Source organism: Oryctolagus cuniculus, chromosome 1, assembly GCF_964237555.1.
Source record: "Oryctolagus cuniculus chromosome 1, mOryCun1.1, whole genome shotgun sequence".
In the NCBI taxonomy this organism is placed as follows: Eukaryota; Metazoa; Chordata; class Mammalia; order Lagomorpha; family Leporidae; genus Oryctolagus; species Oryctolagus cuniculus.
The window spans coordinates 123,323,970-123,351,897 of record NC_091432.1 but is presented as its reverse complement, the minus strand read 5'-3'; the positions used below and the strand labels follow the sequence as shown (position 1 = coordinate 123,351,897).

The 27,928-nt window shown below is 46.7% G+C and overlaps 1 protein-coding gene across 1 annotated transcript in view; it reads right to left on the bottom strand.

Annotated features, from left to right (window-relative positions):
- Positions 1-26,722, bottom strand: part of BARX2 (BARX homeobox 2) — a 79,401-nt gene extending 52,679 nt beyond the window's left edge. The window contains exon 1 of the mRNA XM_008259259.4: positions 26,151-26,722. Coding sequence (XP_008257481.3) covers positions 26,151-26,337 — 187 coding nt within the window. The 5' untranslated portion in view covers positions 26,338-26,722. The remainder of the gene's footprint in view (positions 1-26,150) is intronic.
- Between the last annotated feature and the right edge of the window lie 1,206 nt (positions 26,723-27,928).

The window sequence follows — 27,928 nt, the reverse complement described above, 5'->3', positions numbered from 1 at the left end:
CTTTAAAAGATTTATCTACGCATTTGAAAGAGTTACAGAAAGGTAGATGCAGAGGCAAATGCAGAGAGAGATATCTGTTCGTTCACTCCCCAGATGGCCACAATGACCAGTGCTGGACCGATCCAAGCCAGGAGCAGGAGCTTCTTGTGGGTCTCCCCAGTACTTTGGCCACCCTCTGCTGCTTTCCCAGGCGCATAAGCAAGGAAGCTGGATGGGAAGTGGAGCAGCCGGGATCTGAACCGGCACCCATACAGGATGCTGACACTCCGGGCTGCAGCTTTACCCACTATGCCACAGCCCTGCATCCTTTCACTATTCAGTCAACTCTTGGAGGGAATAATTCCTCTTTACAGCTGCTTCCCCAACCCGGCAAAGAACAGGCACTCAACGAAGGTTTCCAGGACTGACATAAGCCTCTACTTCTCTGCCAAATGGAGATGCTGCCTACATACAGGAGCTGTCATCAATACCCTTTGGCTACAAAGGTCTATGTTCTAATCAAAAAAGTCTCTCTAGAGTCAAGAGAAGTAGCGGCTGATTTAAAGTCAAACTTAGGGGCAGGCTTTTGGCTTGGCAGTTAAGATGCAGGTTAAGGGAACCACACCTAGTATCAGAGTACCTGGGTTTGATACCCACCTCCAGGTACTGACTCCAACATACTGTTAAGGCAGACCCTTGGATGCATCAGAAATGGCGCAGGTAACTGGGTCCATCTATGTGGGGAGCTCGACTGTGTTCCTAGCTCCTGGCTTCAGAGTCAAGTCAGCCCTCCCCATTGCAAACATCTGGAAAAGAAACCTGCAGATAGGAGCTTGCTCGCTGTCTCTCTCTCTCTCTCTCTCTCTCTCTGCTTTCCAGGCAAAACATAAAAATTTAAAATCAATAAATAAATTTAAAGTTCTCTGTTGCCTCTCCTGACCATTTGTCAACCCTACTTTGCCATTCTGGTCAATCTGAAAGTCGTCTCAAGATAATTGTAACCAAAATAGTAAACTAACTACATTCCTGGAGAGCCCACAGGGCTGAGGCACTGCCTGCCATTAACGCAGAACAGATGGGCTCATCTGGGCAGACCTGTGCTGGTCCATGGGACCACCCCATAGCTCATAGGCCAGGCTATTCCTTGAACAGCTACTGAGGGGAGGTGTTGCGCTTTTTCTCTTTCTGAAAATAGCTCTAGAATTGAAGTACAACAACAAAACGGTAGCTTACAGAGATAAAGCAGACTGGCATGATTTTCTCAGAGCCACTGTGTTACCAAGAGGCGAAACACGGCCATCCCAACCTTCTGAGGCAAGCAAACTCACAGCAACATAAGTGTCTCTTGTCACTACCCCATCTCTGCTAGCTGTTTCTCTTAAGGTTCCATAAGCCAACAACCAGAACTGAAATCAAACTCAGCTTTTACCAAAGGTACCAAATGGTGTTCTGTACAAGTAAACTAGCACATTTTCTAAGCTGGTATGCAGAATTTTGAGAAAATTAGTCAATCAAGGGCCTGGCGCTGTGGTGCAGCAGGTTAATGCCCTGGCCTGAAGTGCCAGCATCCCATATGGGTGCCGGTTCTAGTCCCAGCTGCTCCACTTCCAATCCAGCTCTTTGCTATGGCCTGGGAAAGCAGTAGAAGATGGCTCAAGTCCTTGGATCCCTGCACCCACGTGGGAGACCTAGAAGAAGCTCCTGGCTCCTGGCTTCGGATCGGCGCAGCTCTGCCCCTTGCGGGAGTGAACCATCGAATGCATGACCTCTCTCTCTGTCTCTAACCTTTCTGTGTAACTCCATCTTTCAAAAAAATAAAAAAAAAAATTAGTCAATCACATGATGACTGAATAAGAATCAAAAATATTCAAACAAGTTCTAAAATTCCAATGCAAACAGCAATGAGATATTGCTAGTTCACTTTGCTACAACTATTCAAATGCTCTACCATGAATGTGAATATTAAATTCTCCATTAAATTTACTTCAATGTTCTTTTATTAAGGATCTGCTTACAACAGGCAAATATCTACATATATTTTGCATTTTCCTAGATTTCATATTTGATATTTAAGAATCTCCAAGAACTCCTCTAATGAGTATGATCTCTTTATTCAAAAAGAGAAAAAATTGAAAGGAAGAGAAGCTTACCCATGTCACTCTACAGACACATTACAAAAATCAGAAATAAGCTCTATTCCTGGTAAAAACACAATATTTCATTAAGAGACTTGGATAAAATCTTAACCCTGCAAGAAGCAATGACAAAATGGGGGCTGAGATGAGGCAGCGCTAATTTATGAAGCAACTGTAAGTCAGGATTCACAAACTATAGAAGTGAGGTGACCACTGTGGTGCAATGGGTTGAGATGCCTCTTGGGAGTCTGACATCCATATTGGAATGTGGGTTTCAGTCTCAGCTACTTTGCTTCTGAGTTATCTCCCTGCTAATTCACCTGGGAAGCAGCATATCACAGCTTAAAAATTTCGAGTTCCTGTCACCCACAAGGGGACCTGGATAGAGTTTCTGGGTCCTGGCCACGGCCTGGCCCAGTCCTGGATGTTGTGTCCATTTGGGAGTGAACCTGCAGATGGAAGACCCCTCTCTGTCTCTCTGTCTCTGTCTCTCTCTGTCTCTCTGTGTGTGTGTCACTCTGCTTTTCAAATAACTAATTAAATAAATATTTTATTAAAGGAGTATAGAAACACATGTCATCATAATGATCTTCATTGTGCCTCTATCACAAGTATTAGGTTGAGTTATGAATGTTTATTTTGAAAACAACTTGTAAAGATGTATTTGCAATAATGTTATCATTGATAATTACTGCACCTTATGCAAGGACATCTGTAATACTATTGAAAGACTAGGGGTCAAACTCATTACCCTATAGTTCATGAGCTCCTCAACTGTCAATGTTCCCTTTGCGTGTACTGTAGCATTTAGGAAAAGGAACACATTTTAGAAACGTTATGCCTCTGCAAGGACATTCTTCGCAGCCTTCCTATTCCTCCCATAGGTCTCAGCTGTGAGGCTGTCTTCCCTCTGCCACCCCTAACTGTGCCCCCTAGTCCCAATCTGGGTAGATGTCCCTCAGCACACTCTTCCCCCACCGAGAAATCTATCATATGATGCTGTACAGGTAACTGCATATACACCTGCCTGGATCTTCCGTGAGATCAAGGGCTACAATTTTGAAGCTCAGGTCACCATCACATCTCCACTCCTTGCAAGTGCCAGGGGCATAAATGCTCTATAATATTTTGCAATGAATTCTAGTTGAAATAAGTAAGCGTTGCTAGCATTTCTTTGTTTTAATCAGAAAGTTCAGTGTGGGCCATGTATCATTAAAGGGTTAAATTGAATTCACTAAGATTTTTAATGCAGGTAATGTAAGTTTTCAAATAAACTTGTTAAGAGTTTGATTTTGTATAAAATTAACCAAAAAAGTCATGGATATAAACTTCTGTGTACAAAAAGAGGCAAGAGAATGCTTTAATTCTTTTATTTCCAAAGGGGTTGGCACTCTCCACTAAAGCTATATAAACATTTTCAGAGAATTGGCCAGTATCTGTCAGCATGTCCCTGGTTGTTTCTTAAAATCACGTCTAATATCAGTTGTGTGTATTTTGGTGACCTAAGCCTTTCCATTTCTTAGCACTTTCTATCTAAAAGTTTAAGAGGACTTTGCAGTTATTCTTCTCAACTTTATGGGACGCTAAGGTGGCAGGAACGACTCTGCCCTCGTTTATGGAGGCTTAACTGAAGGAGAAAGGGAAGGACGATGTGTGACCACAGGGTGTAAAGCTTCAAGAGCTGGACGGACATTGCTGGGAATTCCAGCAGCCGCTCTGGGCCATCCTGGGGGTAAAGGTTCAAGGGTTCTGGTCTCAGGAGACACAGTCATTGTCTACAACTGCAAGCTCAAATCCCATGTCCTGTGGCTGTCCGTGTCCTCATCAAATTCCAGCATATTCTATTACTCCAACTCCTTTTTCATGTTTAAGCTGTTGTGAAGAGTTGCTATGCACTGCTCAACAGCTGCCATCTAACCCCTACCCCCCCACCCAAATAGGTTACACTTTAGTCTTGTAGATTAACTTGAAATGAATCATTATCCCTCACAATGCAGGACAGTCAATATGAATTTAGAGAATTAAAAAAATAAGAAAGAGTGCAGCCTTTACTATCTATAAATAAGACCTTAAATTTAAGAATTCCCAAGCTGTAGCAGATCCTTCCAGATACTAGTATCAGCTAAGCATGATCAGCTGCGTATTATAAATACTTAGGTCAAACAAGGTGGAGGTGGGGTGCAGATAAAAGGTGTAGGGTCAGGGGGATCCCTGGGCAGGAGAAAGCTTCTGCAGGTTAAGCAGGAGAGAAACATATTGCTTATAGCAAGAAAAACACTATAAATAAACACCAGCAGAGATGAGTGTCAGGTTCAGTAAGGTCCCAAACCACACTGGTCTGAACAACTTCTAAGTGCCACAATACGTATGCTTGGGGCTGGGGGCACAGCGATGAAGAAGGTACAAACTCTGCCTGGAGGAACCTCAAAGCCCCCCCAGGAAAGACAATCAAATAAACAAATGGACATCAACGCCGTGTATTAAACAGGCTGGCGCTCCTGGAGCGTAAGAGAGAGCCGGCAAGCATGGCTGACACACAGCGGTCACGACTACCTTTGGTTTGTTACAGATGGCGGTTGCTGGCTTTCCGATACTGGCACTTAAAGACACATGTAGGCCCTTAAAACTCATTGCAGAGGTGAAGTCCTCTTTCCAGAGAGGATTCTGGAGATTTAGCTCATTTCGCCTCCACAGCAGACCCGGGAGCATGGGCAGGATGGCACCTGCTCCGCGGCTGAGGAAGGAAAAGCTCAGCGGCTTGCCCACCGTCACCCACCAAGCAGCCGAGCGGGAACTCCAAGGCTGGCCATATTCCCGCTGCGTCCTCCCATACAAAATTTCAGCACTCAAAAGTTCTCCTTAAGGGGGAGAAAGTCAAAACCCACCCCCACCCCCCTGGCAAATGCACAGCTCACCAGCTCAGGAGGGATTAGGGAGGTGAATTTCTTCCATGCTGAACCATGGCTATTTCAGGCTGGACACAGAGGACAGGGTTGGATGTGGCCCTATGGGGTTGTGACGGGGAGGGTCGGGGAGATTCCAAGAACATGAAAAGCCTCACACCCAGCCCTAAATCAGGACCTTGCTGGCCACTAACCCAATCTAATCCAAATGACCTCATTAAGATCGCTCCTGCAAAGCTGCCGCTTCCTTAAGAGGGAAGGCGCTGGGGACAGCTTGTGGACAAGCTGTGGGACGAGGCTGGTGCCATTCGCTGTTGACACAACAGGATCCTTCAAGCTTAGTGCTTGTCTTCCAATAGCACCGGCCACAAGCAAGTTGTAAGACAATGGCCATATTGTGACTGCCAGAAACCAGGCTACAGGAACCCAGTCAAAACTGCCCCAGGCGCACTGCGTCCACAAGGTGCGGAGACGTAATTTTAAAAATCAAACCTCAAGCTGTCATAGATTCTATTACTGATTTTAAAATGATAGTGAATAATTTAAAGAAGGCGCACTGAAGCAGAAAGATGACTATGAAAAGAAGCTTGCGGCTTTCCAATTCAGAAATGTAACCACAGATTTGTGTAGCTGTTCTAGAGAATTTTGGCCAAACGACTGAACTCCTCTGGGCTTCGGTTTTCTTCCCAGGACAGTGGGCTGCAGATGGCTTACCCTCAGTCTTTGTGTTTGCGTAACTCTGCAGTTTATTTCAGATGGGTTTTCAGGTCTATCTTTTTAAGCTATCTTTCTTTAAATGTTAAAAATAAACATTTCTAGTCTACAAATAAACCATCTTACCTTAATAATCCAGGGTTTTTTGTTCATTGCTCTAAAGTTATTCAATCTTTCAGTTACAGAAAAAGTACTTCACATTCTAATTACTTAATATTTAAAATCCTTTACTGTTAAATTAGGAAAACTTATTTTTCCTGAGATGTTTACAATAAATGGCTCAATTCATTTTACAACACAAAATAAACAAATTATTGTTCACTTCTGGAAAAAAATAATTAACCCAAAAAGCACTTATAAATAAACTCAAAGAGGTAATGTGTTTTCCAAAATAAAAACTACAATATTTTGTGCCAGGAATAGCTATTATAATTTTCATTAATCTATGTGATTGCCCTTCTCAAGAGAAAACTATTGCATTTATATTAGTCTACCTGAATACGGGTTTATAAAAAGGAATTTAACAAGAATGTGCAACGCAGCAATATCTTTAATGAGAGGAACTGGAAACAGTGCAAGCGTCCACTGATCAACTGGGTAAACAGAGGTGTGGGGGAGACCCTCCCCGTGGCCCCCAGGCAGCAGCAGCAATGAGGGGCTGCAGCCACACGAAACAGCCAGCCAACACGGATCTCAGAAACGCAATCCTCTGTGAGAAAGCAAGTCACAAAACCACACGCCGTATGATTACACTGACATAAATTTCAACAAGCAGCAAAGCTAAACGGAATATGTGTAGGGATACAAACATGACACACGGCAGAGGAAGGCAGAGCAGAACAGAGCTGAGGTGCTGGGGGCTCACGGAGGCAGCGCCGGCAGCGGTGCACAGGCAACTTTTGGAAGACATGAGATTTTTCTTCAGCTGGGTGCTGGGGTACACAGAAGCGTACACCGTGTTGTTCTATAAATCCTGTCTACATTTTTTTCTTTTTTTAACTTTTATTTAATAAATATAAATTTCCGAAGTACAACTTTTGGATGACAGTGGCTCCCCCCCCATAACTTCCCTCCCACCTGCAACCCTCCCATCTCCCGCTCCCTCTCCCATTCCATTCACATCAAGATTCATTTTCAATTATCTTTATATACAGAAGATCGATTTAGTATATATTAAGTAAAGATTTCATCAGTTTGCACCCACACAGAACACAGAGTGTAAAATACTGTTTGAGTACTAGTTATAGCATTAAGTCACATTGGACAACACACTAAGGACAGAGATCCTACATGAGGAATAAGTGCACAGTGACTTCTATTGTTGAATCCTGTCTACATTTTATAAGTATTTTTACCTACTCAACATTTAATTTTTTAAATATTAAGAATTATCATTACATTTGTCAAACTTGTGTCCACTCTGAAACAGGACCTAATGCAGGGAAGCATATGGATAAAATATTGACCTGAATTAACTTACTTTGCGAATCTGGACACTTACACACTCCCTAGGATTTCAGTTGTGTAAGAATTTTATGGCACCAAAGAGGGGAAAATGTCCTAATCACTCTGGAGACAGTTTTACAGCCTAGAAATAAAGAACTAGATAAGGTAAATCAAATATATAATGAAAGGAAATCAGAAATTCTGTCAAAATATTTTGCTGAGGATCTACCCAGTACCCAGAACCATACTACTTCTTCGTATTTTTTTTTTAAGGTTTTACTTATTTATGTGAGAGGTAGAGTCACAGACAGAGAGGGAGAGACAGAGAGAAAGGTCTTCTATTCACTGGTGTACTCCCCAGTGGGTCTCAACGGCCAGAGCTGAGCTGATCCAAAGCCAGGAGCCAGGAGCCTCCTCCGAGTCTCCCATGCAGGTGCAGCCACCCAAGCATGTGGGCCATCTCCTACTGCTTTCCCAGGCCATGGCAGAGAGCTGGATTCCATGAGGAGCAGCCAGAATACAAACCAGCACCCATATGGGATGCTGGCACTGCAGGCTGAGGTTTATCCTACTATACCACAAGCCAGCCCCCAGAACCATATTTCTTAAAATGGGAAATTTTGCAGGAGGTCCATGCTCCAAATTAGGCAACAGAGTTCCCAAAAGTGTGACCAGGTTGGATCCCTTATCTGCTCCTCTAAATACATCTTTCACTTGAAGAGCACAGAGACAGAGAGCTCCTATCTGCTGGTTCACAACCCAAGTGCCCACTGTACCTGGGGCTGGGCCAGTTCAAAGCCAGGAACAGGAACACAAGCAGAGTGTTCTACAGGGATCTAGGGATCCAACTACATGAGCCATTACCTGTTACCTCCCAGGGGACTGCATTAGCAGGCAACTGGAACCAGGAGTTGGGACTGGAGCCTAGGCACTACCACATGGGCTACAGGCATCCCCAGTGGCACCTTAAGCACTCTGCCAAAGTGATCATAGTTTTTGAGTAGGGTTTTCTGTTCTATCACAGCATGGCAGAAAACAGAGATTAGTCCTTAGTGGAATTCTCTCTCTTCTGCCCTGAATGCCCTCTCCTTTCCTCTTCTGTACTCCCCCTCCAAGACGAAGGCTCTCCCTCTTCCTCCCTGTGTCTGTTTCCTCTCCATCAGATGAGAAAAATAATAGTCTCCCCTCCATTGTCATGGTAGGAGTCAAGTGAATTAAAGTAAGGCATGCAGAACAACATCGGGCACTCAGTATTGTTACACAAGTGCGAGCTGTCCTATGTGCTTATTGCTGTTTTTGAGAACTTCACCTTCGATCTGGAGTAAGAAAATCAGGGGTAGCTGTACCACACAGACTTCTCCTGGAGGTAGGATTTTACCTTCCAAGACGAATAATTTATTCCTCTGAAATTAATCAACCTTCCACTGTACATACCCCTTTCCAACTCCATCTGGTTGGTAAGGGCTAAATCTACAGGGTCCTCAGCCTGCTGGCTGGGTGAACCCCACCATGCACAGGAACATGCAGCCAAATCAGTTAATAACTTCACACCCCCGACTTCCCAGTGGGCTTCATGAGCTCAGAGGCTGCCCTCACCCTAGTCCAAGTGCCTGGACGGAAACCAGTGAGCCACAGCCACCCGAGACTCACGCTTCACCCTTCCTCAATGTCCGGGTAGCTCCCAGCCCCAAGTAGCTGAAAGCCCCGAAGGCTCAAAGAGGTACACGTTTCCCAAGCAGAGTGACGAGCCTTGCTTGTGCGGCTGTGCAAACCCTTCTGGGTAGGGCTATTACTTCTAGGGCTGGGCAACAAGTTAAAGTCAAGTCAGAAGCATATCAACTGTCACCCAAACTCCAAACTGAAAAGTCTAACTGTGGATGCTGCCAGCCTCTCCTCCCTGCGGGGGTCCTCCTCGGGTCCCCCTGGGGAAAACCAGTGAGGGCTGGGACGGCAAAGAGAAAGAGTCAATACCGCTTGATTGAGTTACAGCTGCTTCCCTGTAATGCTGACCGCTCTGTCCATGCAGGAGAACCTGGGGTTCTTTCTGGAAAGGCCTGGAAGCTCAGAGGGCCTGATCTCAGTGTGAAAGGTTCCCCCTACAAGGTTCCCCGACTCAACTCCACCTCCCAGCCATTCCCACAGTGCAGGGTGACAGAACAGAACCCCGGCCTGGGACGGATCAAAGGAGGTATTTTTGTGGCCCGAAATGACATCATATGTTGTGGATCAGTAAGAACCCTACTTCATAGCTGAGGCATCCTGCTTGCAAGAGTCCGGTTCAAGGGCTGGACAACTTTCCCTGTAAAGGGCTTTGTGGGCCCTGCTGTCTCCGTGCCATTGCCTCACCTCCGCTGCTGTTACAGGACAGCTGCCATGGCCGGCAGAGAAACAGTGCACGTGGCTGTGTTCCAATTCATCTTTTCATGTGCGGACGACAATACCTGAATGTCACAGAATGTTCACAGGTCGCAAAATAGCGCTCCTTCTTTTCATTTCTTTTAAAACATTTACAGACGTAAACAGCGTTTGGAGTGTGTGGCAGTAGACAAATAGGGGGCAGCAAAGGTTTAGGTGAAACCTGGTTTAGCTCAGTTCAAAATCACAGCAGCCGGGTAACTGCCTGGGGACTGTACAGCTCCCTCTCGGTCAGTCTCTGCAAACTCATCATGGCTGTATATTTTCAAAGCAGTAAATCAACAGTTCTTAATCAGTTGCTCCTCTCCGGTACACTGGGGAGGGAAGCCTTATTTTACCAAGAGCAGAAACAGAAGCACTTGAACCCTGCTTCCCTGCTAACTCTGGGACACACAGTTTGCTGAGTGGTGCTGCATGAGCCCCACTGCTGTATTAGCATACAATCATAATGATCTCCGGTGACCCAGGATGATGAAATCCTTTAATACATCGTTAAATATACGATAATTGGTTTACCTGTGTGGCTGGGCAAGGCATTGCCCAATCAGCAGCCACTCACACCTGTCAGTTAGGAGGAACGCCTCTGAAATTAGCACGTACTCACAGGGCCATTTCCAAACGAAATATTCCATTCTCATTCCTCACTTGGCTCTCCTCCTGGAAGACAACCAATGCTGAGCAAGCACCCAGGGTCTGTGCCTCAGTAGACTCACTTGATTCCTTACCCCGACTCTGTTCCTCATGTGCTAACATCCCTTTTCCACTTGCCACCCCATCACTGCCTACGCCCCCTCCTACAGGGACACAAACACATGCACTCTGCTTTCCTGAATCTGTCTGTGTCAAAGCATATTTGGAACAAGCAGCCAAACACCCGGGTCGCCCACTGAGGCCTGTTACACTGATTCAGAAAATTCACACTCTATCCCGCTGAGGATCTTAGGGGACCAAGTCAGTCTCCCCACTCTTCACAAACACAATGATGACACATTGCCGTGTCTGATCCCACTTGCTTCCTTCCACCTGGCCCCCACCCACCACTCAACCTGGATGAGGTCATCCGACATTGCTTGCAGGAGTCCTCATTATAAATGGTTGGCCAGAGGCCCCACCCTCTTCACTGCGGCTTCTTTTTCACCTTAGAAGGGGACGACGTCTCATAGGAGAATTCTTCTCACCCTCTGGAGGGCATTCACTGGTTAAAGTGTTTCATCCAGAGACACTGAACTTCACAAGTGACCAAGTGAAAACCACAACTCCGGAAAAATCCCTCGAGAATTCTTTCTTACTCACACAGCCCTCCCCACACCAGGCATCCACCGTGGCCACTCAGAATGGGCTCCTGCGCTGACCCCAGTAGCAATGTCAAAGCTGTGAACAGGGGTTTCACTGGGCACTAACTCTGAACCCCAGTCCCAGCCAACCTGAGCCTGCAAACTGGCAGCGAGTTTCACACCACCTGATTAGAAAATGAAGTCTCAACAGAGTTCTTTTCTCTTTCAGCGCCGTGAAATCAGAGAAAATGAACACTCTGATTCTCTTCTCAAGGACAAGACTCTTCCTGTCTCTGTTTTCCAAAGAAATCAAACTTCTGCCATTTCTCTACCATGGTTCTGAGGCTCTGTACAGCTGCAGGATGGAACATTTCCTAGGGGCAATTCATCCCGAGCAACTCTTGTAAAAAATGAAGTTACAAGGCACTTTTTGTGAGGCTGCGATGTTGACTTGTTTGTGCCACTCATTTTATGAATTGACAAGATTCTGAATTCATGTTATATAACAGAAGTGGAAGGAATGAAAAATCCCACCTATTGACGACTCTGAACTCAAACAACTCACAGACCACCCAGGCAGCCAGGGGTCTCCTGCAATGGCATAACTCAGAAGAATGCCCCAGAGTAAAACAAATTTTTAAAGATTTTTCAACTTCGTGTGCTTAACTCACCAAGAGTAGTAATCTTTCCCTAAATGAGTGTGCTTCAGTTCACCACGGCAAGCTTATTATTATAGTTATTCCTAATATAGATGATACCAACTACTGTACAGTTGGTTGCCAGCAACTACGCTAAGAGCTTTATATATATTATCTTGTTGAACCTACACAACTAACTACTATTATGTCGTTATTATTATCTTCCTTCTACAGATGAGGAAATTGAATGTTGGGAAGGTTAAGTGACTTGCCTAGATCACACAGACAACAACATGCAGACAAACCCAAGACTGACTGACTCAAAACTCATACACAAGGCTCGTTCCATGGGAATGCTTTCCTGTGTTTGTCACGGGTTGAAAATTACACCAATCTCAGCACTGCTCTCTACTCTACAGTCGTTCCCAACCCTGATTTGTCATTATCATCGCAGAGAAAGCATTTTAAAAACAGGGATTCCCAGAATCTGCCCTCACCAGTATTACATGAAACAGATGGCAAGTCTTAATTCTTAAGGTGTTTGTTGGCTCATCATGGCTAATTCATAATATCTAATTCATAATAATAAATAAGTGCAAATTCTACCTTTTACTCCCCTGAAAAAGCTTTATTCAAAGAATTACAGGTCATGGAAGTAAAGTGACAAAGAGTCTTAGCAAATGTCACACACACAAGGACAATGAAATCAAGTCGCCGGTCCCACAGCCTAACAGCAACAGGTCTACATTCTACATTCTCCCATCTACCTTGGTCACTCCCAAAACTACACTGCCTCTTGGAATTCTGGAACCATCCAGAAACTCAGGAAATCATCAGAAGCAATGACTCACAGACACATATGAAATGATTATAAATAAGTATAAATGAGTTAGCACATTCAAAATAAATTTCTATTGAGCTGGCACATTAATTGGAGTGTGTGTGTATGTGTGTGTGTATACATACAGAGAAAGAAAGAGACAGCAGACAGGAGAGAGAAACATAGATATAGACAACCCATCTGCTAATAATTATACATGGTACAGCACTTATATATAGAAACAGACAGACATGAGTTCCAATCTCAATTCTGTGACTAACTTATGTGATGTTGTGGCCAATTTTTAACCTCCTTGAGTTTCACTTGGATCACCTAAAACCATTGGTAATAGCTATTTCATATAGGGCCTCCATTTAACTAAAATGTCTTTATGCATACAAGTGTGTACTGTAGTGCCTGGCTCATGGTTAATATTTTCTAGGATAATTATGTTTATTGCACAGCTCCCTAAAGAGCAAATCACATTATGCCTAGGCAGGTAATTGTTTTCACCCCCAAAGGCCCAAAACCCCAGTAGAAAACAAAAGGGAAGCCCACCAAAAAAGATGCTCCCTGTGCCTTGCTTTATGCCAATGGTTAAAACATGCTTCCAGAGGCTGGCACTGTGGCATCACCCCAGAAGACGGCAGCTGGTGTCTCAGATGCGCCACTTCCGATCCAGCTCTGGGGAGAGCACCAGAAGACGGTCCAGTGCTGAGGCCCTGCCCTCTACGTGGGAGACCCAGATGGAATTCCAGGCTGCTGGTGTCAGCCCAGCCCAGTCTTAGCCATTGCAGTCATATGAGGAGTGAACCAGCGGGTGGAAGATCTCTGTCTTTCTCCCTCTCTCTCTCTCTTTCTCTCTGCCTTTCAAATAAATAGGCTTAAAAAAATGCTCCCAATATACACAGCTGTCCAACGTGCTAAGACAGTAACCAGTTATTATAATAGCCAGGGATAACAAAACTAACAACCCTCTCCCAGGAAAAGCTCTTCTGGGGTGATTTACCAATTATTCCAGTAAAATATTTAGTCATGAAAAAGAAAGGACTTAGATTAGAACTGTAATTAAAACACTGCCTTGCCCTCTCCCACAGTGAAATCTGCTTAATATTTGCCCTGAATACCTCAAATCCTCACTTGTCTTTTCCTAAACAGTTCCAAAGAGAAGATCCAAGAGTGAACCTATCAGATTTGTTGCCAGTGAGCAAACAACCACGGGTTGCAGAAGGACGCCCCTGGCGGATTTTTCTTATTTATTTCGGTAGAGTGACATGGCAGCTCTCTGGGATGTCCTTCTTGGTATCTGCTGCCTACACAGTCCATTTTATGAGGAATAGGTTATTTATTTATTTGTCAGGTAGAGATACAGACAGTGAGAGAGAGAGACAGAGAGAAAGGTCTTCTTTTTTCCATTGGTTCACTCCCCAAATGGCTGCTAAGGCCGGCGCTGTGCCAATCCTAAGCCAGGAGCCAGGTGCTTCCTCCTGGTCTCCCATGTGGGTGCAGGGGCCCAAGCACTTGGGCCATCCTCCACTGCCTTCCTGGGCCACAGCAGAGAGCTGGACTAGAAGAGGAGCAACCAGGACTAGAACCCGGCGCCCATATAGGATGCTGGCGCAGCAGGCGTAGGATTAACCAAGTGAGCCATGGCACCAGCCCTGAGGAATAGGGTTTTACTGCCAAGATAGGAGATCTCAACACAGAAAGACTGATTGGCACCAGCCATCGTGAGGGACCATGAAATGCAGAAGGGCTTTCTCCAACAATGCCTGCACATTGTACAGTCTGTACACTGGGAACACATCTGCTAGACGCTCCATTCCACCATCCTTCTGTCACGTGGAATTTGACCACAGTCCTCGTGCTGTGGGCTTTCGTTCCTGCTGACCATGGCAGCACAGGCACCAATGCAAGCGCAGTGACACTGGCTCTGGCTCCAGGTGGGGTGAGAGTCCTTGAGAGCCTGATTTGATGTATTTGATTCACTGCATATGGATTTATTTAGGCAGAGAGGAGCAGTCCAGGGAGGGGAGATGCTTGGCAAACTCTCGACTGCACAAACCACTTCCTTCACACTACAGAGTGCCTTCCCTCTGCAGGGATGCAAAAAGACAGGGCTCCCAAAGCGCCACATTTCTGCCCAAACCCCTAAAAGCAGCACTGCTTACGTGGGGCTATCTTGTAATGCCTTGGCTGTTCTGATAGGTTGAATAAAGCACCTGCCACTACAGTTGTCATTCTGGAGAAAAGTGATCTATCCAGGCTGACTCCTCCAAGCAACTGGCAACAGATACTGCTGTGGGGTTTCCATGGTAACAGCTCATTTCCCCCTCCCACAGTCTCTGATATGATTCCCTTAGCAAAGTTACGAAATCAGATCACAGTTACAGAATATTATCATAGATAAATAATACTCAGAGGCCACTATAAGCACTCTTTCCTGCTAATGAGCTGTATTAAAAATATTTCAGGGGGCCAGCACTGTGGCAAAGCAGGTAAGGCCACAGCCTGCAGTTCCGGCATCCCACATGGGCACTGATTCGAGTCCCGGCTGCTCCACTTTCTATCCAGCTACAATGGCTATCTGGGGAGTGAACCAACAGATAGAGGATTTCTCTCTCTCTCTCTCTACCTCTACCTCTACCTCTCTGCAACTCTGCCTTTCAAATAGTAAATAAATCTTTAAAAAAGTATTTCAGCTATTGTAGAAGCAGAGGAAAAGAAAGCAAGGCAAACAGACAGACAGCGCTCCCATCCACTCCCTCACTCCCCAAAAGCTCACAATGGCTATGATTGGGCCCAGCTGAGTCCCGGTCTTCCTTGTGGGTGGCAGGAACCCCACCACTTGAGACATCACTGCTACCTGCCAGGGCTACATGGGCAGAGAACTGAAATCAAGAGCTGGAAATCGGGGCCGGCGCCGTGGCTCACTAGGCTAATCTCCGCCTTGTGGCGCCAGCACACAGGGTTCTAGTCCCGGTCGGGGCGCCAGATTCTGTCCCGGTTGCCCCTCTTCCAGGCCAGCCCTCTGCTGTGGCCCGGGAGTGCAGTGGAGGATGGCCCAAGTGCTTGGGCCCTGCACCCCATGGGAGACCAGGAGAAGCACCTGGCTCCTGCTTTCAGATCAGCGCGGTGCGCCAGCCACGGCGGCCACTGGAGGGTGAACCAACGGCCAAGGAAGACCTTTCTCTCTGTCTCTCTCTCTCACTGTCCACTCTGCCTGTCAAAAAAAAAAAAAAAAAAAAAAAAACACAGCTAGGCTGTCCCTAAGAAGCCCTATTTTAAGATTTTCAGGTTCTCTGATAGTCAATCACCACCATCCCTACACAATTTCTGTCTATAATGTAATAGACAATATCGATTTCAATGGACTACTGAGGTAAAAAGCCAAGAGTAGTGTATCACCTACTTGTTAAAATAAAAAAAAAAAAAAAAAAAAAGACGTAGGGGGCCGACGCCGTGGCTCACTTGGTTAATCCTCCACCTCCGGCGCCGGCATCCCATATGGGTGCCAGTTCTAGTCCCAGTTGCTCCTCTTCCAGTCCAGCTCTCTGCTGTGGCCCGGGAGGGCAGTAGAGGATGGCCCAAGTGTTTGGGCCCCTGCACCTGCGTGGGAGACCAAGCGGAAGCACCTGGCTCCTGGCTTCAGATAGGCGTAGCTCCGGCCGTAGCAATCATTTGGGGAGTGAACCAACAGAAAGAAGACCTTTCTTTCTTTCTCTCTCTCTCTCTCTCTCACTGTCTATAACTCTATCTGTCAAATAAATAAAAATAGAAAATAAAAAAAAAACAAGATGCAAACGTTGTTTACTGTGATTTTAAATATCATTAAGGAGGAAAAGGATAAAGGTAACAACTCTTTCGGGCATGTTTACTGATGTCTATTCTGTCAGAAAAAAAACAGACACTTCACAATTCCTTCCAGAGTCAGTGCCCAACTCAGAGACTGTACTCACGTGGCAAAACATTCCTGGGAGAACGGAGATGAATCCCTCCGACAGCCCAGTCAATTCCACAAGCCACAGGGGTGGTTCTGGTGTGAGTTGTACCTGTGTCTGTTTGCTAGGGGGGACCAGGTACAACAAGCTCAGCATGTAAAAGCTTCTGTTTCCAGATAAGGAACGCTATTAAGAAATCCATTCCCCGTTCCCCAAGTTTAAGAGTTTCATAGATATGTGTGGTCTCCCATACTACCACTTTTCAATGCTTATATTAGGGAAAATTTCAAGCATACAGAAAAGTACAGAGAGCAACGGCATGAACGTCAGCATGGACACGCCCACATTTTGCCACATGGTAATGCTTAGTCATATTCAAAATTGGCCATTTCCTGTTAATAAATAATAAACTGGAAAATGAAAACACGTGAGCACTCCTCAATCCTATTCCCCCGACTCCCTCACCAACACATGGTATTAGTTTGCATGTTTTCAGCTGTTATATAAAACATATCAGACTATATGGATCAATCTGCAACTGGTTTTTCTTCTTGAGCTCTTAATTCCTGAAATACAATATTATCTTCATCACTGCATAGGATTTCATTGCATGTATACAGCACATATTATTTTACCCTATGTCCTTCTGAAAGGGCAGTTGGATTGTCTTCATTTTTTCACATACATAAACACTCTTCTACCAGCGTCCTTTCGCACATACACAACGATTTCTCAAGGCACACACAGAAGTGGAACCACTGAGTGCAAGGCTAGGTCCATCTGCAGCTCGACTGGGTGTCCCCGAACTGCTGTCCCAAATCATTGTACCATGTCCCACTCCCACCAGCACCATCTGAGACGGTCATCAGCTAAGCCTGCTGATTCGTTCATTTCAGCCTATCTGATGGGTCTGCAGTGGTGTCTCTTTTTAAGTTGAGTTTTTCTGATTGCCTGGGAGGTGGAGCATCCTTTCTTGCTGATTGGTCAGCTAGATTTTCAGCTCTATAAATTGCCTGATTGTAGCTTTCATCCATTTTTTTTTTTACTTGCATTTTGCCCTACAACTTTGAAAGAGATCTCTCTCTGGTCTACGGCTTTAAGCCAGTTGTTTAACTTCCCTTGTTCCCCATTCATAAAGTAGAAGATAAAAATATTTTATTTCTTAGGGATGTTTTGAAGATGATCAAAAAGAACCTGGTTCAATGCCTATTACCTATCAGCCAATCAAACAAACAAACAAAAAATCATGGTCACTATTATTGTTACACATAAGAAGTTTCCGCATACAGAGTTTTCTAGCATTTTTCCCAAGTGTGTAGCTCCCTTAGGGTAAATACTGCAGGAGTCAGGAAGAGGATTCTCAGTAACTCTCCTTGCCCAGGATAAGAAAGCATAATGTGGGTACACTAGCCTCATAAGTTAGCATTAGGGAAACACATAGGTCAACGCCCCTGGATAATGTGTAAAGTAAACATCCAAGTTACCCTTCTATCAGTCCACACGGGACTGGAGCCTTGTTTATGAAACCATCATTTTTCTGACTCTCAGTCATGGTTAAGTCACAGAATGAAAGGAACCCTGGGAGAGAGGCAGGTGGGCGGGAACAGGGGCTGGCCAGCTGACTCATCAGTCTCTCCGACCTGCTGTTACCAGGTATTTCCTGGGATGAAAACACAGCTGTGACTTTCATGAAATTCCACCAGGCCCGTCAAAAGCGATCCTCAAATAAGATCATCCTCTCACTTTTCATGATGCCATTTATCAAAGATGACAGTGCCTCAAAAGTGTTGTGGGAAATGGAATCAAAAAGACAAATTTATTTTGCTGTAAAAATTTTAAAAATCCACACGTATGAGCGGTCTTCAAAAGATCACGGGGAAAAATGAGTATTATGAAAACCTATGCATGCATTGCAACATGATTTGCACTAAAATAAATTTTCCTTCCATTTTCCATGAACTTTTAGAAGTACTCTCATAATAAGCTGGAATTTTTACACTAATGACCCAAGGAAAAAAAGAACATTGACATCTTTAAGTGGCAGCCAGTGCCACGCTATGAAAACTCCGACCTAGCCCCGATATCCAGAAAGCTGGGTTCCCAGGGACAGGCTGGAGAGACGAGGAGAAAGCCCATGAGTGCCTCTGCTTGCCCTGGCTCCCCTCCGGCGGCATCTTGACCTTTTCCAGAAGGAAGGCTGTGCCCATCGCAGCGCCGTCTGCCCGTGCAGCCAGGACGCACACACAGCCGCCCACTAGGCCTATCAAGTAGTCCTGACGTCAGCGCCCCTGGTGACTGGCAGGAGCCCTGAGCCCTCTGGAGATGGACCTCAACACTCAGAATGAGCTCTGCGGATTCAGTTTCCACGGGCGCTAAAGAAACCGGAGCTCTCCTCAGTGACTACGGGCACAGGCCTCCTCTCCTCCTCTCTTTTCACAGCAACCATTCGTAAGATCCAACTCCAGCCCAAATAAAATTAGACCATCTTCTGATATCTATCTAAGGTGCAGGGCGCTCTTCCTTACACGTGTGCCAAGTTTCCACTTTCAAGAAGCTAAATTGCCATATAAAAATGCCCTGGTGGATGATGAGTAATTAGACACTGTAATGGAAAATTAACTGTGTTTTTATTTAGAGCATTTACTTTAACAACACTTTTCCTAACCGTTATTAAACTGCAATAAAAATAAATTAAATCCTGAGTGTTTGCAAAGGTTTTCTGTGTTTTCTTTTTTAAACTCTCTTCCTGGAGAATATTTATTTTGTTAATACCGCTAAGTTTGTGCAAGGTCCTGATCTGAAGCCCGTTATTAAAAACGCCGAAAACAAATTCTAATTTTGTTCTGCCTGCCGCAGAGGAAGAAACCCCCACTCCAACCCCATCAGGCAGCTACAGCAGACAGGCACCAATGAGGCAAATTCCACGTGCAGACTCCTCCCACAAATAACCTCAACCCTTCTTTTTTTGTCCTTGTCGTGTTGCTCCCAAGAGAACGACAGCCTGCAGCACCGGAGCTCACAATGGCTCAGGGAGCACTTGGGGGCCTCTGCAAGTTGGGAAGTAGAAGGCGGCTCCTCCAGCTTTGAGAATATTTCTACAGTCACACTAAGAACAAACTCCACGAAGGCTGCAGTGCAAAGCACCATCTCCCCCAGTGAGGTGCAAAGTGAGGCTAAACTCTAAACCTCCCTCCCACATCCTCACAGCCCTCTGACCATATTCCAGTTAAGAGCTGGTCCCAGGGCTCATCCACAGGATGCACAAACTTCATGCCCATTAACTCACTCAGGGCAGAACAAGTGGGCTCCACGCTCCAAAACACTCATGGGTCACGAGCTTCACGCATGGGCAGGAGCTTCAGACCACGTGACCTACCAGGCTTTTCATCTCTGCTCCTCCTGCAGCGTGGCCTCTACGTAGAGTACAAATAACACCTCAGAATTCTCCGGGTGGAGCTGGCATTTAGCCCGCAGGTAGGTCACCCATGTCCCACATCGGAGAGTTGGTTCCATGCCCGACTCTGGTTCCTGACTCGTTTCCTGCAAATGCACACCCTGGGGAGGATGGGAGATGGCTCAAGTCGTTGACTCCTTACGAACTACAAGGAAGCCCCAGATTGAGTTCCCAACTCCTGGCTTGGATATGGCCCAGGTCTTGCCAACATGGGCATTTGCGGAGTGAACAAGCAGATGGGTGCCTTCTCTCTCTCTTCTCTCTCTCCTTCATTCTACGTCTCTCTCTGGCTCTCAAATAAATAAAAATAAAATTTAAAAATGTTCTGTCTTAACCTTTTTACAGTCCTCCACAGTGAATGCAAGGTGCTGATCAGAGTCAAAGCTTTCGGCCTCTCCCCTTAAAGGACCCTAGTGTGTGTCTAAGTAGATTTTATTTCTTGTAGTTGAAAGGCAGAGAGACAGAGAGATCTTCTATTTGCTGGTTCACTCCCCAAATACCTGCAAGAGCTGAGGCTATACCCGACCAAAGCCAGAAGCCAGGAACTCAATCCCAGTAACCCACGTCAGGGGCAGAGACCCAACCAGTTGAGCCATCAATTGCTGCCTCCGAGGGGACACATCTACAGGAAGCTATAGTCAGGAGGGCAGGTGGGATTCAAACCTGGGCAGAGTGAAGTGGCATGCAGGTGTCCCAAGCAGCATCTTAGTAAACACCACAGCTGCCATCGGCCTCAAATTAGAATCAGTTTTAGCCATTAACCACTCATGGACTGACAGAAGAATTTCAGAAGCCACCTATGTTTTGTCTGGAGAGCCATTTGGAAGGACACAGCGCTACAAGGCGTTTAGTCCCGCAGTTAAGTTGTAGGACACCTGCCCCTGTACTGGAGGGCCTAGGTTCAGACCTCAGCTGCATTTCCAACTGCAGCTTCCAGCTAACGCACATCCTAAGAGGCGGCAGAGGATGGCTCAAATACATGGGTCCCTGCCACCCACTTGAAGACCGGGATTGAATTCTGGCCTCCGAGTTTCAGTCTGGCCCAGCCCTGGCTGTCACAGGCGTTTGGGCAGATAACAGATCTTCCCTTCCCCCTTTCAAATCAAATGAAAATCAATTTTTAAAAAAGAATTTCAAAGAAACCCACTTTCTTTTTCCCTAGACCTTTCTCTCTCTTTTTTTTTCCTTTCAACTTCCCTTTACAATGTAAATACCATTTTACAATGCTTTTCATAGGGATGCCTGGGATATGTTACATTTAAGAAATACCATGGAGGCTTGTATCACAAATTCCCTCTTCCATTCAGCAGTACGGGGGAGGGGGGGGTCTTCAAAAAGTTCATGAAAAAGTATGTACTATGAAAAAACTATGCATGGAATTTAAAATTTTTCACACCAAAATATACTTATCTTTAATTCCATTTTCCCATGAATTCTTTCAAGCCCCTTCATACAACCAGCAAGAACACCAGCATCTCTATAGTAAACTGGCCTCACAGAAGAGTTAATACACGTACACTCTGATTTCACCTGCATTTAACAAGGTTAATCTGACGACTTTCGCAGGCAATAACAGCTTTTAGGCGGAGTTCAGAGAGAAAACTACACAGGGTAGGCAAAAGTATTACACTGTCCTTACGCTCCCCTATCCCAGTTCCAAGCTGCCCAGCATCTACTCTAGAAATAAGTAAACAGGGCTTGGCAATGCTTCCGCAAGTAGTCTGGAGGAATTTTTCGAACATCCTAGGTGACAGTCATGCTTCAGTAATAGTTTAAAAATAATGAACTTGACAGTGCCATCACCAAGCAAATGCAAACGTTTTCTGATTAAGTTACTGCATTAAATGACACTGAAGATTGGACATTTGGAGAGGCATTTCAACTTGTGAGAACGAAACTTCTAAACATCGTCCCATTTGCTATTAGAAAAAAATCAGAGCCAGAGAAGACATTGCTAATGAGCTATCCACGACTTAAAACGGACTCTGGAGAAAGCCAATGGCCTCTCCAGTTTAAAAGGAGTTATAAAAGTTGAGGAGGAACGTGATACCAGTTCAACTCCATCATAACCTGACCCTGCAGGAAATACTGGATCTCATGTGCCCCTCAACTTATTTACCCCTCAAATGGGAATAGGAGCCCAGTTATGAGTAATTGCTATCAAAGCCTATTTGCCTCTGGCAGCAATACAAACACCCATGGATAATGAGCATTTTCCCAGACGCTGGTTTATGCTTCTCCGTTAACGTTCCAGTTCTCGACTCTTGGCTTCCCAAGATTCTGTGAGTTTGGTCTCCAACTCAGAGCTCCGATTTGGGGAAACACTGCAGCCAACACCAGGGAACAGTAGCCAACTCCCTAACTCCCAATGTAGTCACTATGCAGTCTGTGCCACCTCATTTAATTTTTTGCTGGGATGACACACAATCTCTATGACAGAAATGCGCCCAAGGACATCACCCCAAAGAACTTGCTTCTCTTAGATCCACCAAAGGATAAAATGTTCTCAATGTCACCTCCCAAGATAAACACCCTACCCCAAATGCCCCTTTTAATTGGCTGGTTGACTATCCCCAGGGTGTGACTGCATGGGTTGATCCCAGGTATGCAACCAAGTGGGAAAAGTCCTCCTGATCGTAAGTGCTGTGACAAGGCCTGCCACGTAGAGAGTGACCGGAAACCACGCTGCCGCAGCCACAGGACCCTGGTGCTTTGCAGGAGAGGCTCCCCTATTTGAGGAAATTGTTCCACGGTCCACTTCCAGCTCCACAGTTCAATGGTCAGGCCCACTGAAGGTCAGGGAGATTCAACACAACCATTCTGCCAAAGCAGGGGGAAGAGGAAGTAGAGCTTCGGAGTGAATAGAATACTTAGAACTCACACACAAGCCCGAGGTTGTAAAACTTTCAAGTATCTAACTCCCTCCCCCTCAAATCTACATGAACAAATGTAGGGCAATGCTAGGTTCTAAGTGTAAACAATTATAATAAATTAGAAGTAATTAGCACCATAGGTTCACTTATTAGTACTCTCATAGGAAAATCCTAAGGGAAAGTTGTTATATCCTTGAATCTGCGAAGCCAGGGACCCCGTTGCTCCAAACGCTCCTGAACTCTACAAATGCTGCCTGCTTCTAAGGGTCAAGCTCAGGCCAGGCCGCCAAGCACATCCTTGCAAGAGCCCTCTGCAACACATCCCACCCTAGGAAGCCAGCTTGCTTCATGCAACTTTTCCAAGAAACATTAATCACACCCAGAAAAGGAAAACAAACGCACCCCGAAGATCAGCAGCATTTATGATACCATCAAGGTTGCCTTGCTTTTGGCCTTTCAATCACTGTCAACCTGTTAATGTTTATGAGAGGTAATTACTGATTTCTAAATGCAATATTTTTCTACTCTCAATGTGGATTATTGTTATTCAAAACCCACACCAATAGGTCATATACTAAATTACTTCCAAAAGTATTCCACAACTCACCATGGTCTTTTTTTTTTCTTTTCTTTTTTCTTTCTTTCTTTCTTTTTTTTTTTTTTTTTAACAAATGGAGGCTTCTTTCATGCTCGGATTTTTTAAGTTTGATTTTTAAGTGTAACGCGAAACTTCCCTTTCATTTGGCTTAGAAGGAAAGAATTCTCTTTCTCGCTGGCTATCAAGTGGATTTAAAAAATCAACTGGGAAATTTAAAAGAAATGCAAAGACAGCTTTCTAGGACTAAAATTACTGCAAGAAAATTACTGTAAGTGTCAACAGAAACACTAGATTTCTGGAGGTGAGTAGCTCATCAAGACTGGAGCATCTAACACCAATTCGTCTGCGCGATGAAAAACATTTCCATTTCTCATTTTACTTGAACACCTGCTCTTCTGCCTGAGGAGATGGAGCGCCAGACACTGACATCTGGATTACTCAATCTAAACAACATCGACTGCCTAATTATGCAGAGGATTTTTTAGATGTGTAGCTCTCTTTCTACTCCAGTTTCATGTATGCGCGGTACATGTTGGTAACTATTTTTAATTTTGATGGAAACTTTTTCTCAGTCGTCATTATTTTACCTAAGTTCACTGCGGCTGCAATTATTGAAACCTCATCAGAAAAGAAAAGGATGAGAACATTCAGTAACTTCAACTCCAATTTATGTCTTCCACATAATTTGAATTATTTATGCATTTGTTCCACCCAAAGTGTTAAACATTTAACTTCATCCAGAAAAGAAACTAGTTTCCTTAGGAATGGCGGCAACTTATCGTACATTTCTTAAATTTCTGAAATAAAGATTATGTTCATCCAATTTAAGACTTTTGATTCTGAAGGCAACTGTTGAATACAACAACAACAAAAAAATGCTTTGAACGTCTGATATTAGTGAAACCCCCAAGAAGGCACTAATGGGATTCCCATGATCTAATACATGTCAAGGCTTTAACTGTAATCGTAAACCCACTGAAGGCTGATGATCTGAAAGTATGGGGCTATTGTAGCCAGTTTTTATGGGTTCAATTCCACTGGAAAATCCCAGTTTCTATATTTTAAATCTCAACTAGAGAAAAACCATGGCATGCTTTCAAAGCAACAATGTGAAGAAAGCAAGCACTGGACGAACAGGGCAAGAACAAACACCCCTGCTAACAGTCACCCTCGCCACAAGCCATCAACGAACTTCTCCAGGGCAAGGCTGAGCGAAACCTCAGCCCTTGAAATACATGGAGCTTACTTTCCACGCTCACGAACTACATGTGAATCATTTCATTTCCCTCTGACTATTTCCCACACCAGGTTCACCAAACCACAGAACTTACTCAGCCTGCACTGACAGGGTAACTGTTTACTAAGGCGATTTATTACTCTATTTCTGGCATGTTTGCTTCTATGATCCAATTCGGTGACTCCCATAAGCCAGAAAAAGCTGGCTTCAAGTTAATGCAGGCAAAGGCACTGAACAGGTTGCCAGCACTAGGCTATACCAGAGTGCTTGGGAGAAGTTGTTCGGTTTGGTCCCAGTCTGAGCACACTGTAGATTGCAGATGTGTGACTACTTGTGATTGAAACGGATCCTTGCAGATATTATAGTATATGATTATTTGTGCTCAAAACAAAATTCAGCCTACCTCCCCTCTGACAGATATATGTAAATTAGAAACATAAAGACTATTCATCCAAGGGTCACACATATGTAAAAATATCGTCACAGATCTCTACCTCATTTCTAAAATCTCTCATCGGTTTCTTATTTCATGTCTATATTGATTTAAATCAGTATTTTTTAAAATCAGTATTTCAGTGTCAGTGTTACGAGATTCGTTATGGGACAGCAGACCTAATTCCACCTTACAAATCTTACTTCAAAAGGTCAGTGAACACGGCACTCATTTTACAACCACAGGCGTGTAGGAACAACTAGCTTCAAAAAAGGACTTCACTGTGCGCGTTTATTATTTATGGGCTGATTGTTCTATTTAGGGCTACAACAGCACTGAAACAACAACACGCTTTTGGCTGCAACGTTCCAAAAAAAGTCATTCAAAGCGTCCGCTTTTCCCAAGGACGCATATTTCAATTAATTTATTTTCACGACACCGATGCAGCAAACATACCCTCAACGCTTCTTTTGGTTTGAAAATATCAAATTACCTTTAACAGAAATTCTGCTAAAAATTGATTCAATTTTTTTTTCCTCAAGGCACTCTGAAATTTGGAGCTTAATGTCCCCAAAACTTTTTTTTCCCACGTTTTTGGATTTATTTTCTACATAAGCCTACAACTTTGTCCAAGTTTTTATGAACTTATCGGTCTCAGCTCGTGTGGAGGGAGGAAAGCAGACCTGAGGAAGGTTTTCTGGGTGGGTGTGTGTGTGTGTGTGTGTGTTTTCCGCCGTCAGTTTTTAGTCATTTCACACTCACGGAGTCCGCTCCCCCACCGCGGGGCGCGCCGCAAGCGCCACGGGTGCAGACCCACTTCCCCCAGAGCGCTGTCACCTTGCCAAGCGCGGGGAACTCGCGGGTTTTGCCGCGAACCTCGGGATCGCGACCTCCTCACGACAGCCCCGGCGGGCCAGGGGCGCGAGGTGACAGGCAAGTGGAGAAACCCACGCCACCGCTTCCTGAAACCGCTCGTGGGGCGCTGCCTCGGGGCCCGGGCTGAGCTCTCACTGACAAGCACAGCCCGGAAGCGGCCGGCGTGCTCGGCGAGGCAGCACCAGCCAGGCCCCGCACCCGCGGCGCCCTCCTAGCGCACGGCCGCCTGTGCGCCACCGACCCGACGCCTGGCCCTGCCCCGCCGCGTTGCAGACGCCTCGCCTCGGCCACCGCCGGGGAGTCCGGACCCCGCGCAGGGGCGCAGGCAAAGGACCCCCGGGCCCCTGCCTGCGGCCCTCGGGTGGGAAAGCACAGGCGACCGCCCACGCACCCCTCCCCCAGCGGGCGTCTTACCCGGACAGGAGTGCAGGGGCTTGGGGCGCACGACCAGCGACGGGCACACGGAGTAGAGCGAGAGTTTCTCAAAGTAGTCGCAGGTCTCCTTGGACAGGATCTCGTCGATCATGAAAGTCTTGTAGCGCCGCCTGGCTGCCTTCAGCTGGCCGGGCGAACTCAACCTCAGCTCGGCGTGGCAGTGCATGGTGAGCCGCGGCGAGCGCCCGCCGGCCCGAGCGCGGCTGCGAGGGCACGGGCCGGCCGGGGCCGCGGGGCTGGCGCGCCGGCGAGGGGCAGGGGGCCTGAGCCCCGCTCCTCAGCAGCCGGGCAGGCGGCGGGGGGCTGCGAGCGCCGAGGGCAGCGGGCACCGGGCGCGCCTCTCGCGCGACTACACACACCCGAAGACCAGCATCTTCGCAGAGCCTTTTGGGGACAAGGCGGCTGTCAATCAGCGCTCACTTCCTGCGGACCAGGTGCCGGGTGCTTTAGCCGAGGGGCGTCGGCGCCCACCCCGCCCCCGCCCGCCCGGGAGACCCGCGCGCCAACCTGCGCGCCGCGTGCCCCGCCGCCTCCCGGTGTCTCACACTCCCAGGCCGGCGTCTCTATTTTAAGACACCCAGCTTGGGCTCTCCTCCCCGCCCCCTCTCGGGACAGGCTCCAGGTGTGCGCAGGGCGTGCGCGCGCGCGCGTGTGTGTGTGTGTTGCGCGGCGGAGAGTGCGCACCGCCCCCGCTGGGGACCACGGCCCGGGGAAGTGCCCAGTGCGCACCTTCGCCCCATCTTGGGCCCACGTCTGCCCGCCGGCTCCCGACGCTTGCACAGCGGTGGGCTAGTGCGTGCGCCCAGGTCTTACTGGAAAGAAGTCGATTTTCGGCCAAGGCCCCTGGTGCTGCGGGCCCCAGCGCCCAAGCCGCTGCGAGCCCCTGTGTCTTTCTCCTTTCCCGCGTGGACTACGCCCGAGGACCACGGCTCCGTTGTCATCAGTTGGGAACCCCGCAGCCCTGGCCGACCTCGCATTTGCGCTGAGCTAGCAAACAGAAAGGCACCACCAAGATCCTACCCCATAAATGATCGTGGCCCCGGCCGTTATCCCTGCCATAAGCCACAAATTAGTAATAAAAGCGTGCGTTCTTTCCCGGTGTTTAAACTCTGGTTATAGCCCATTTTTCCGCTTCGGCAAGGGCCAGCACAGCGCGTTTCCAGGCTGCCCACGGGCCCTGGTGCAGTGGGCCCCACGCGAGCGGCTCCCAGCGCCGGGTACTCCCTGAATCTGAGCAGGTCCCTCGAGACGCGACAGGGCGTGGGCAGCCACGGAGACCCGTGTTTCCCGAGCAGTTTGACTTCTTCCCCTGAGCTCCTACTCTCTGAGTCTGTCCAATTCGTATCCGTGCGAACTTTCGTTTTCAATCGGAATTGTTGGGTGAGGGGCCCCCGCCAGGCCTCCGAGCCCGAGGGGGCTCAGCGCGCGGCAGTCGGCGGGCAGTGTCCGGGGCGCGCCCATTTCCACGACTTGTCTCGGGATTGGGGTGTTCAGGAGTGGAAGGAAAGCGAACGGAAGGGACAGACAGTGCGAACTAAAGACGGCCTTGGCCAGGGCTGCTGACGCCCGCTCCCCGCTCCCGACCTGGACGGGGCCCCGAGTCTTGCCGGGCTCCCCGAGGGGCCCCAGGTGGTCGCGGGAGCGAAGTGGCTGCGGCGCCTGAGCCGGTAGTTAAACTCGGAGGAGGGACACGCCTAGGGACTCACAATGCTGCACTTAAGAGCTATTAACAGGCCAATCAAGCCGAGCTTTAGACA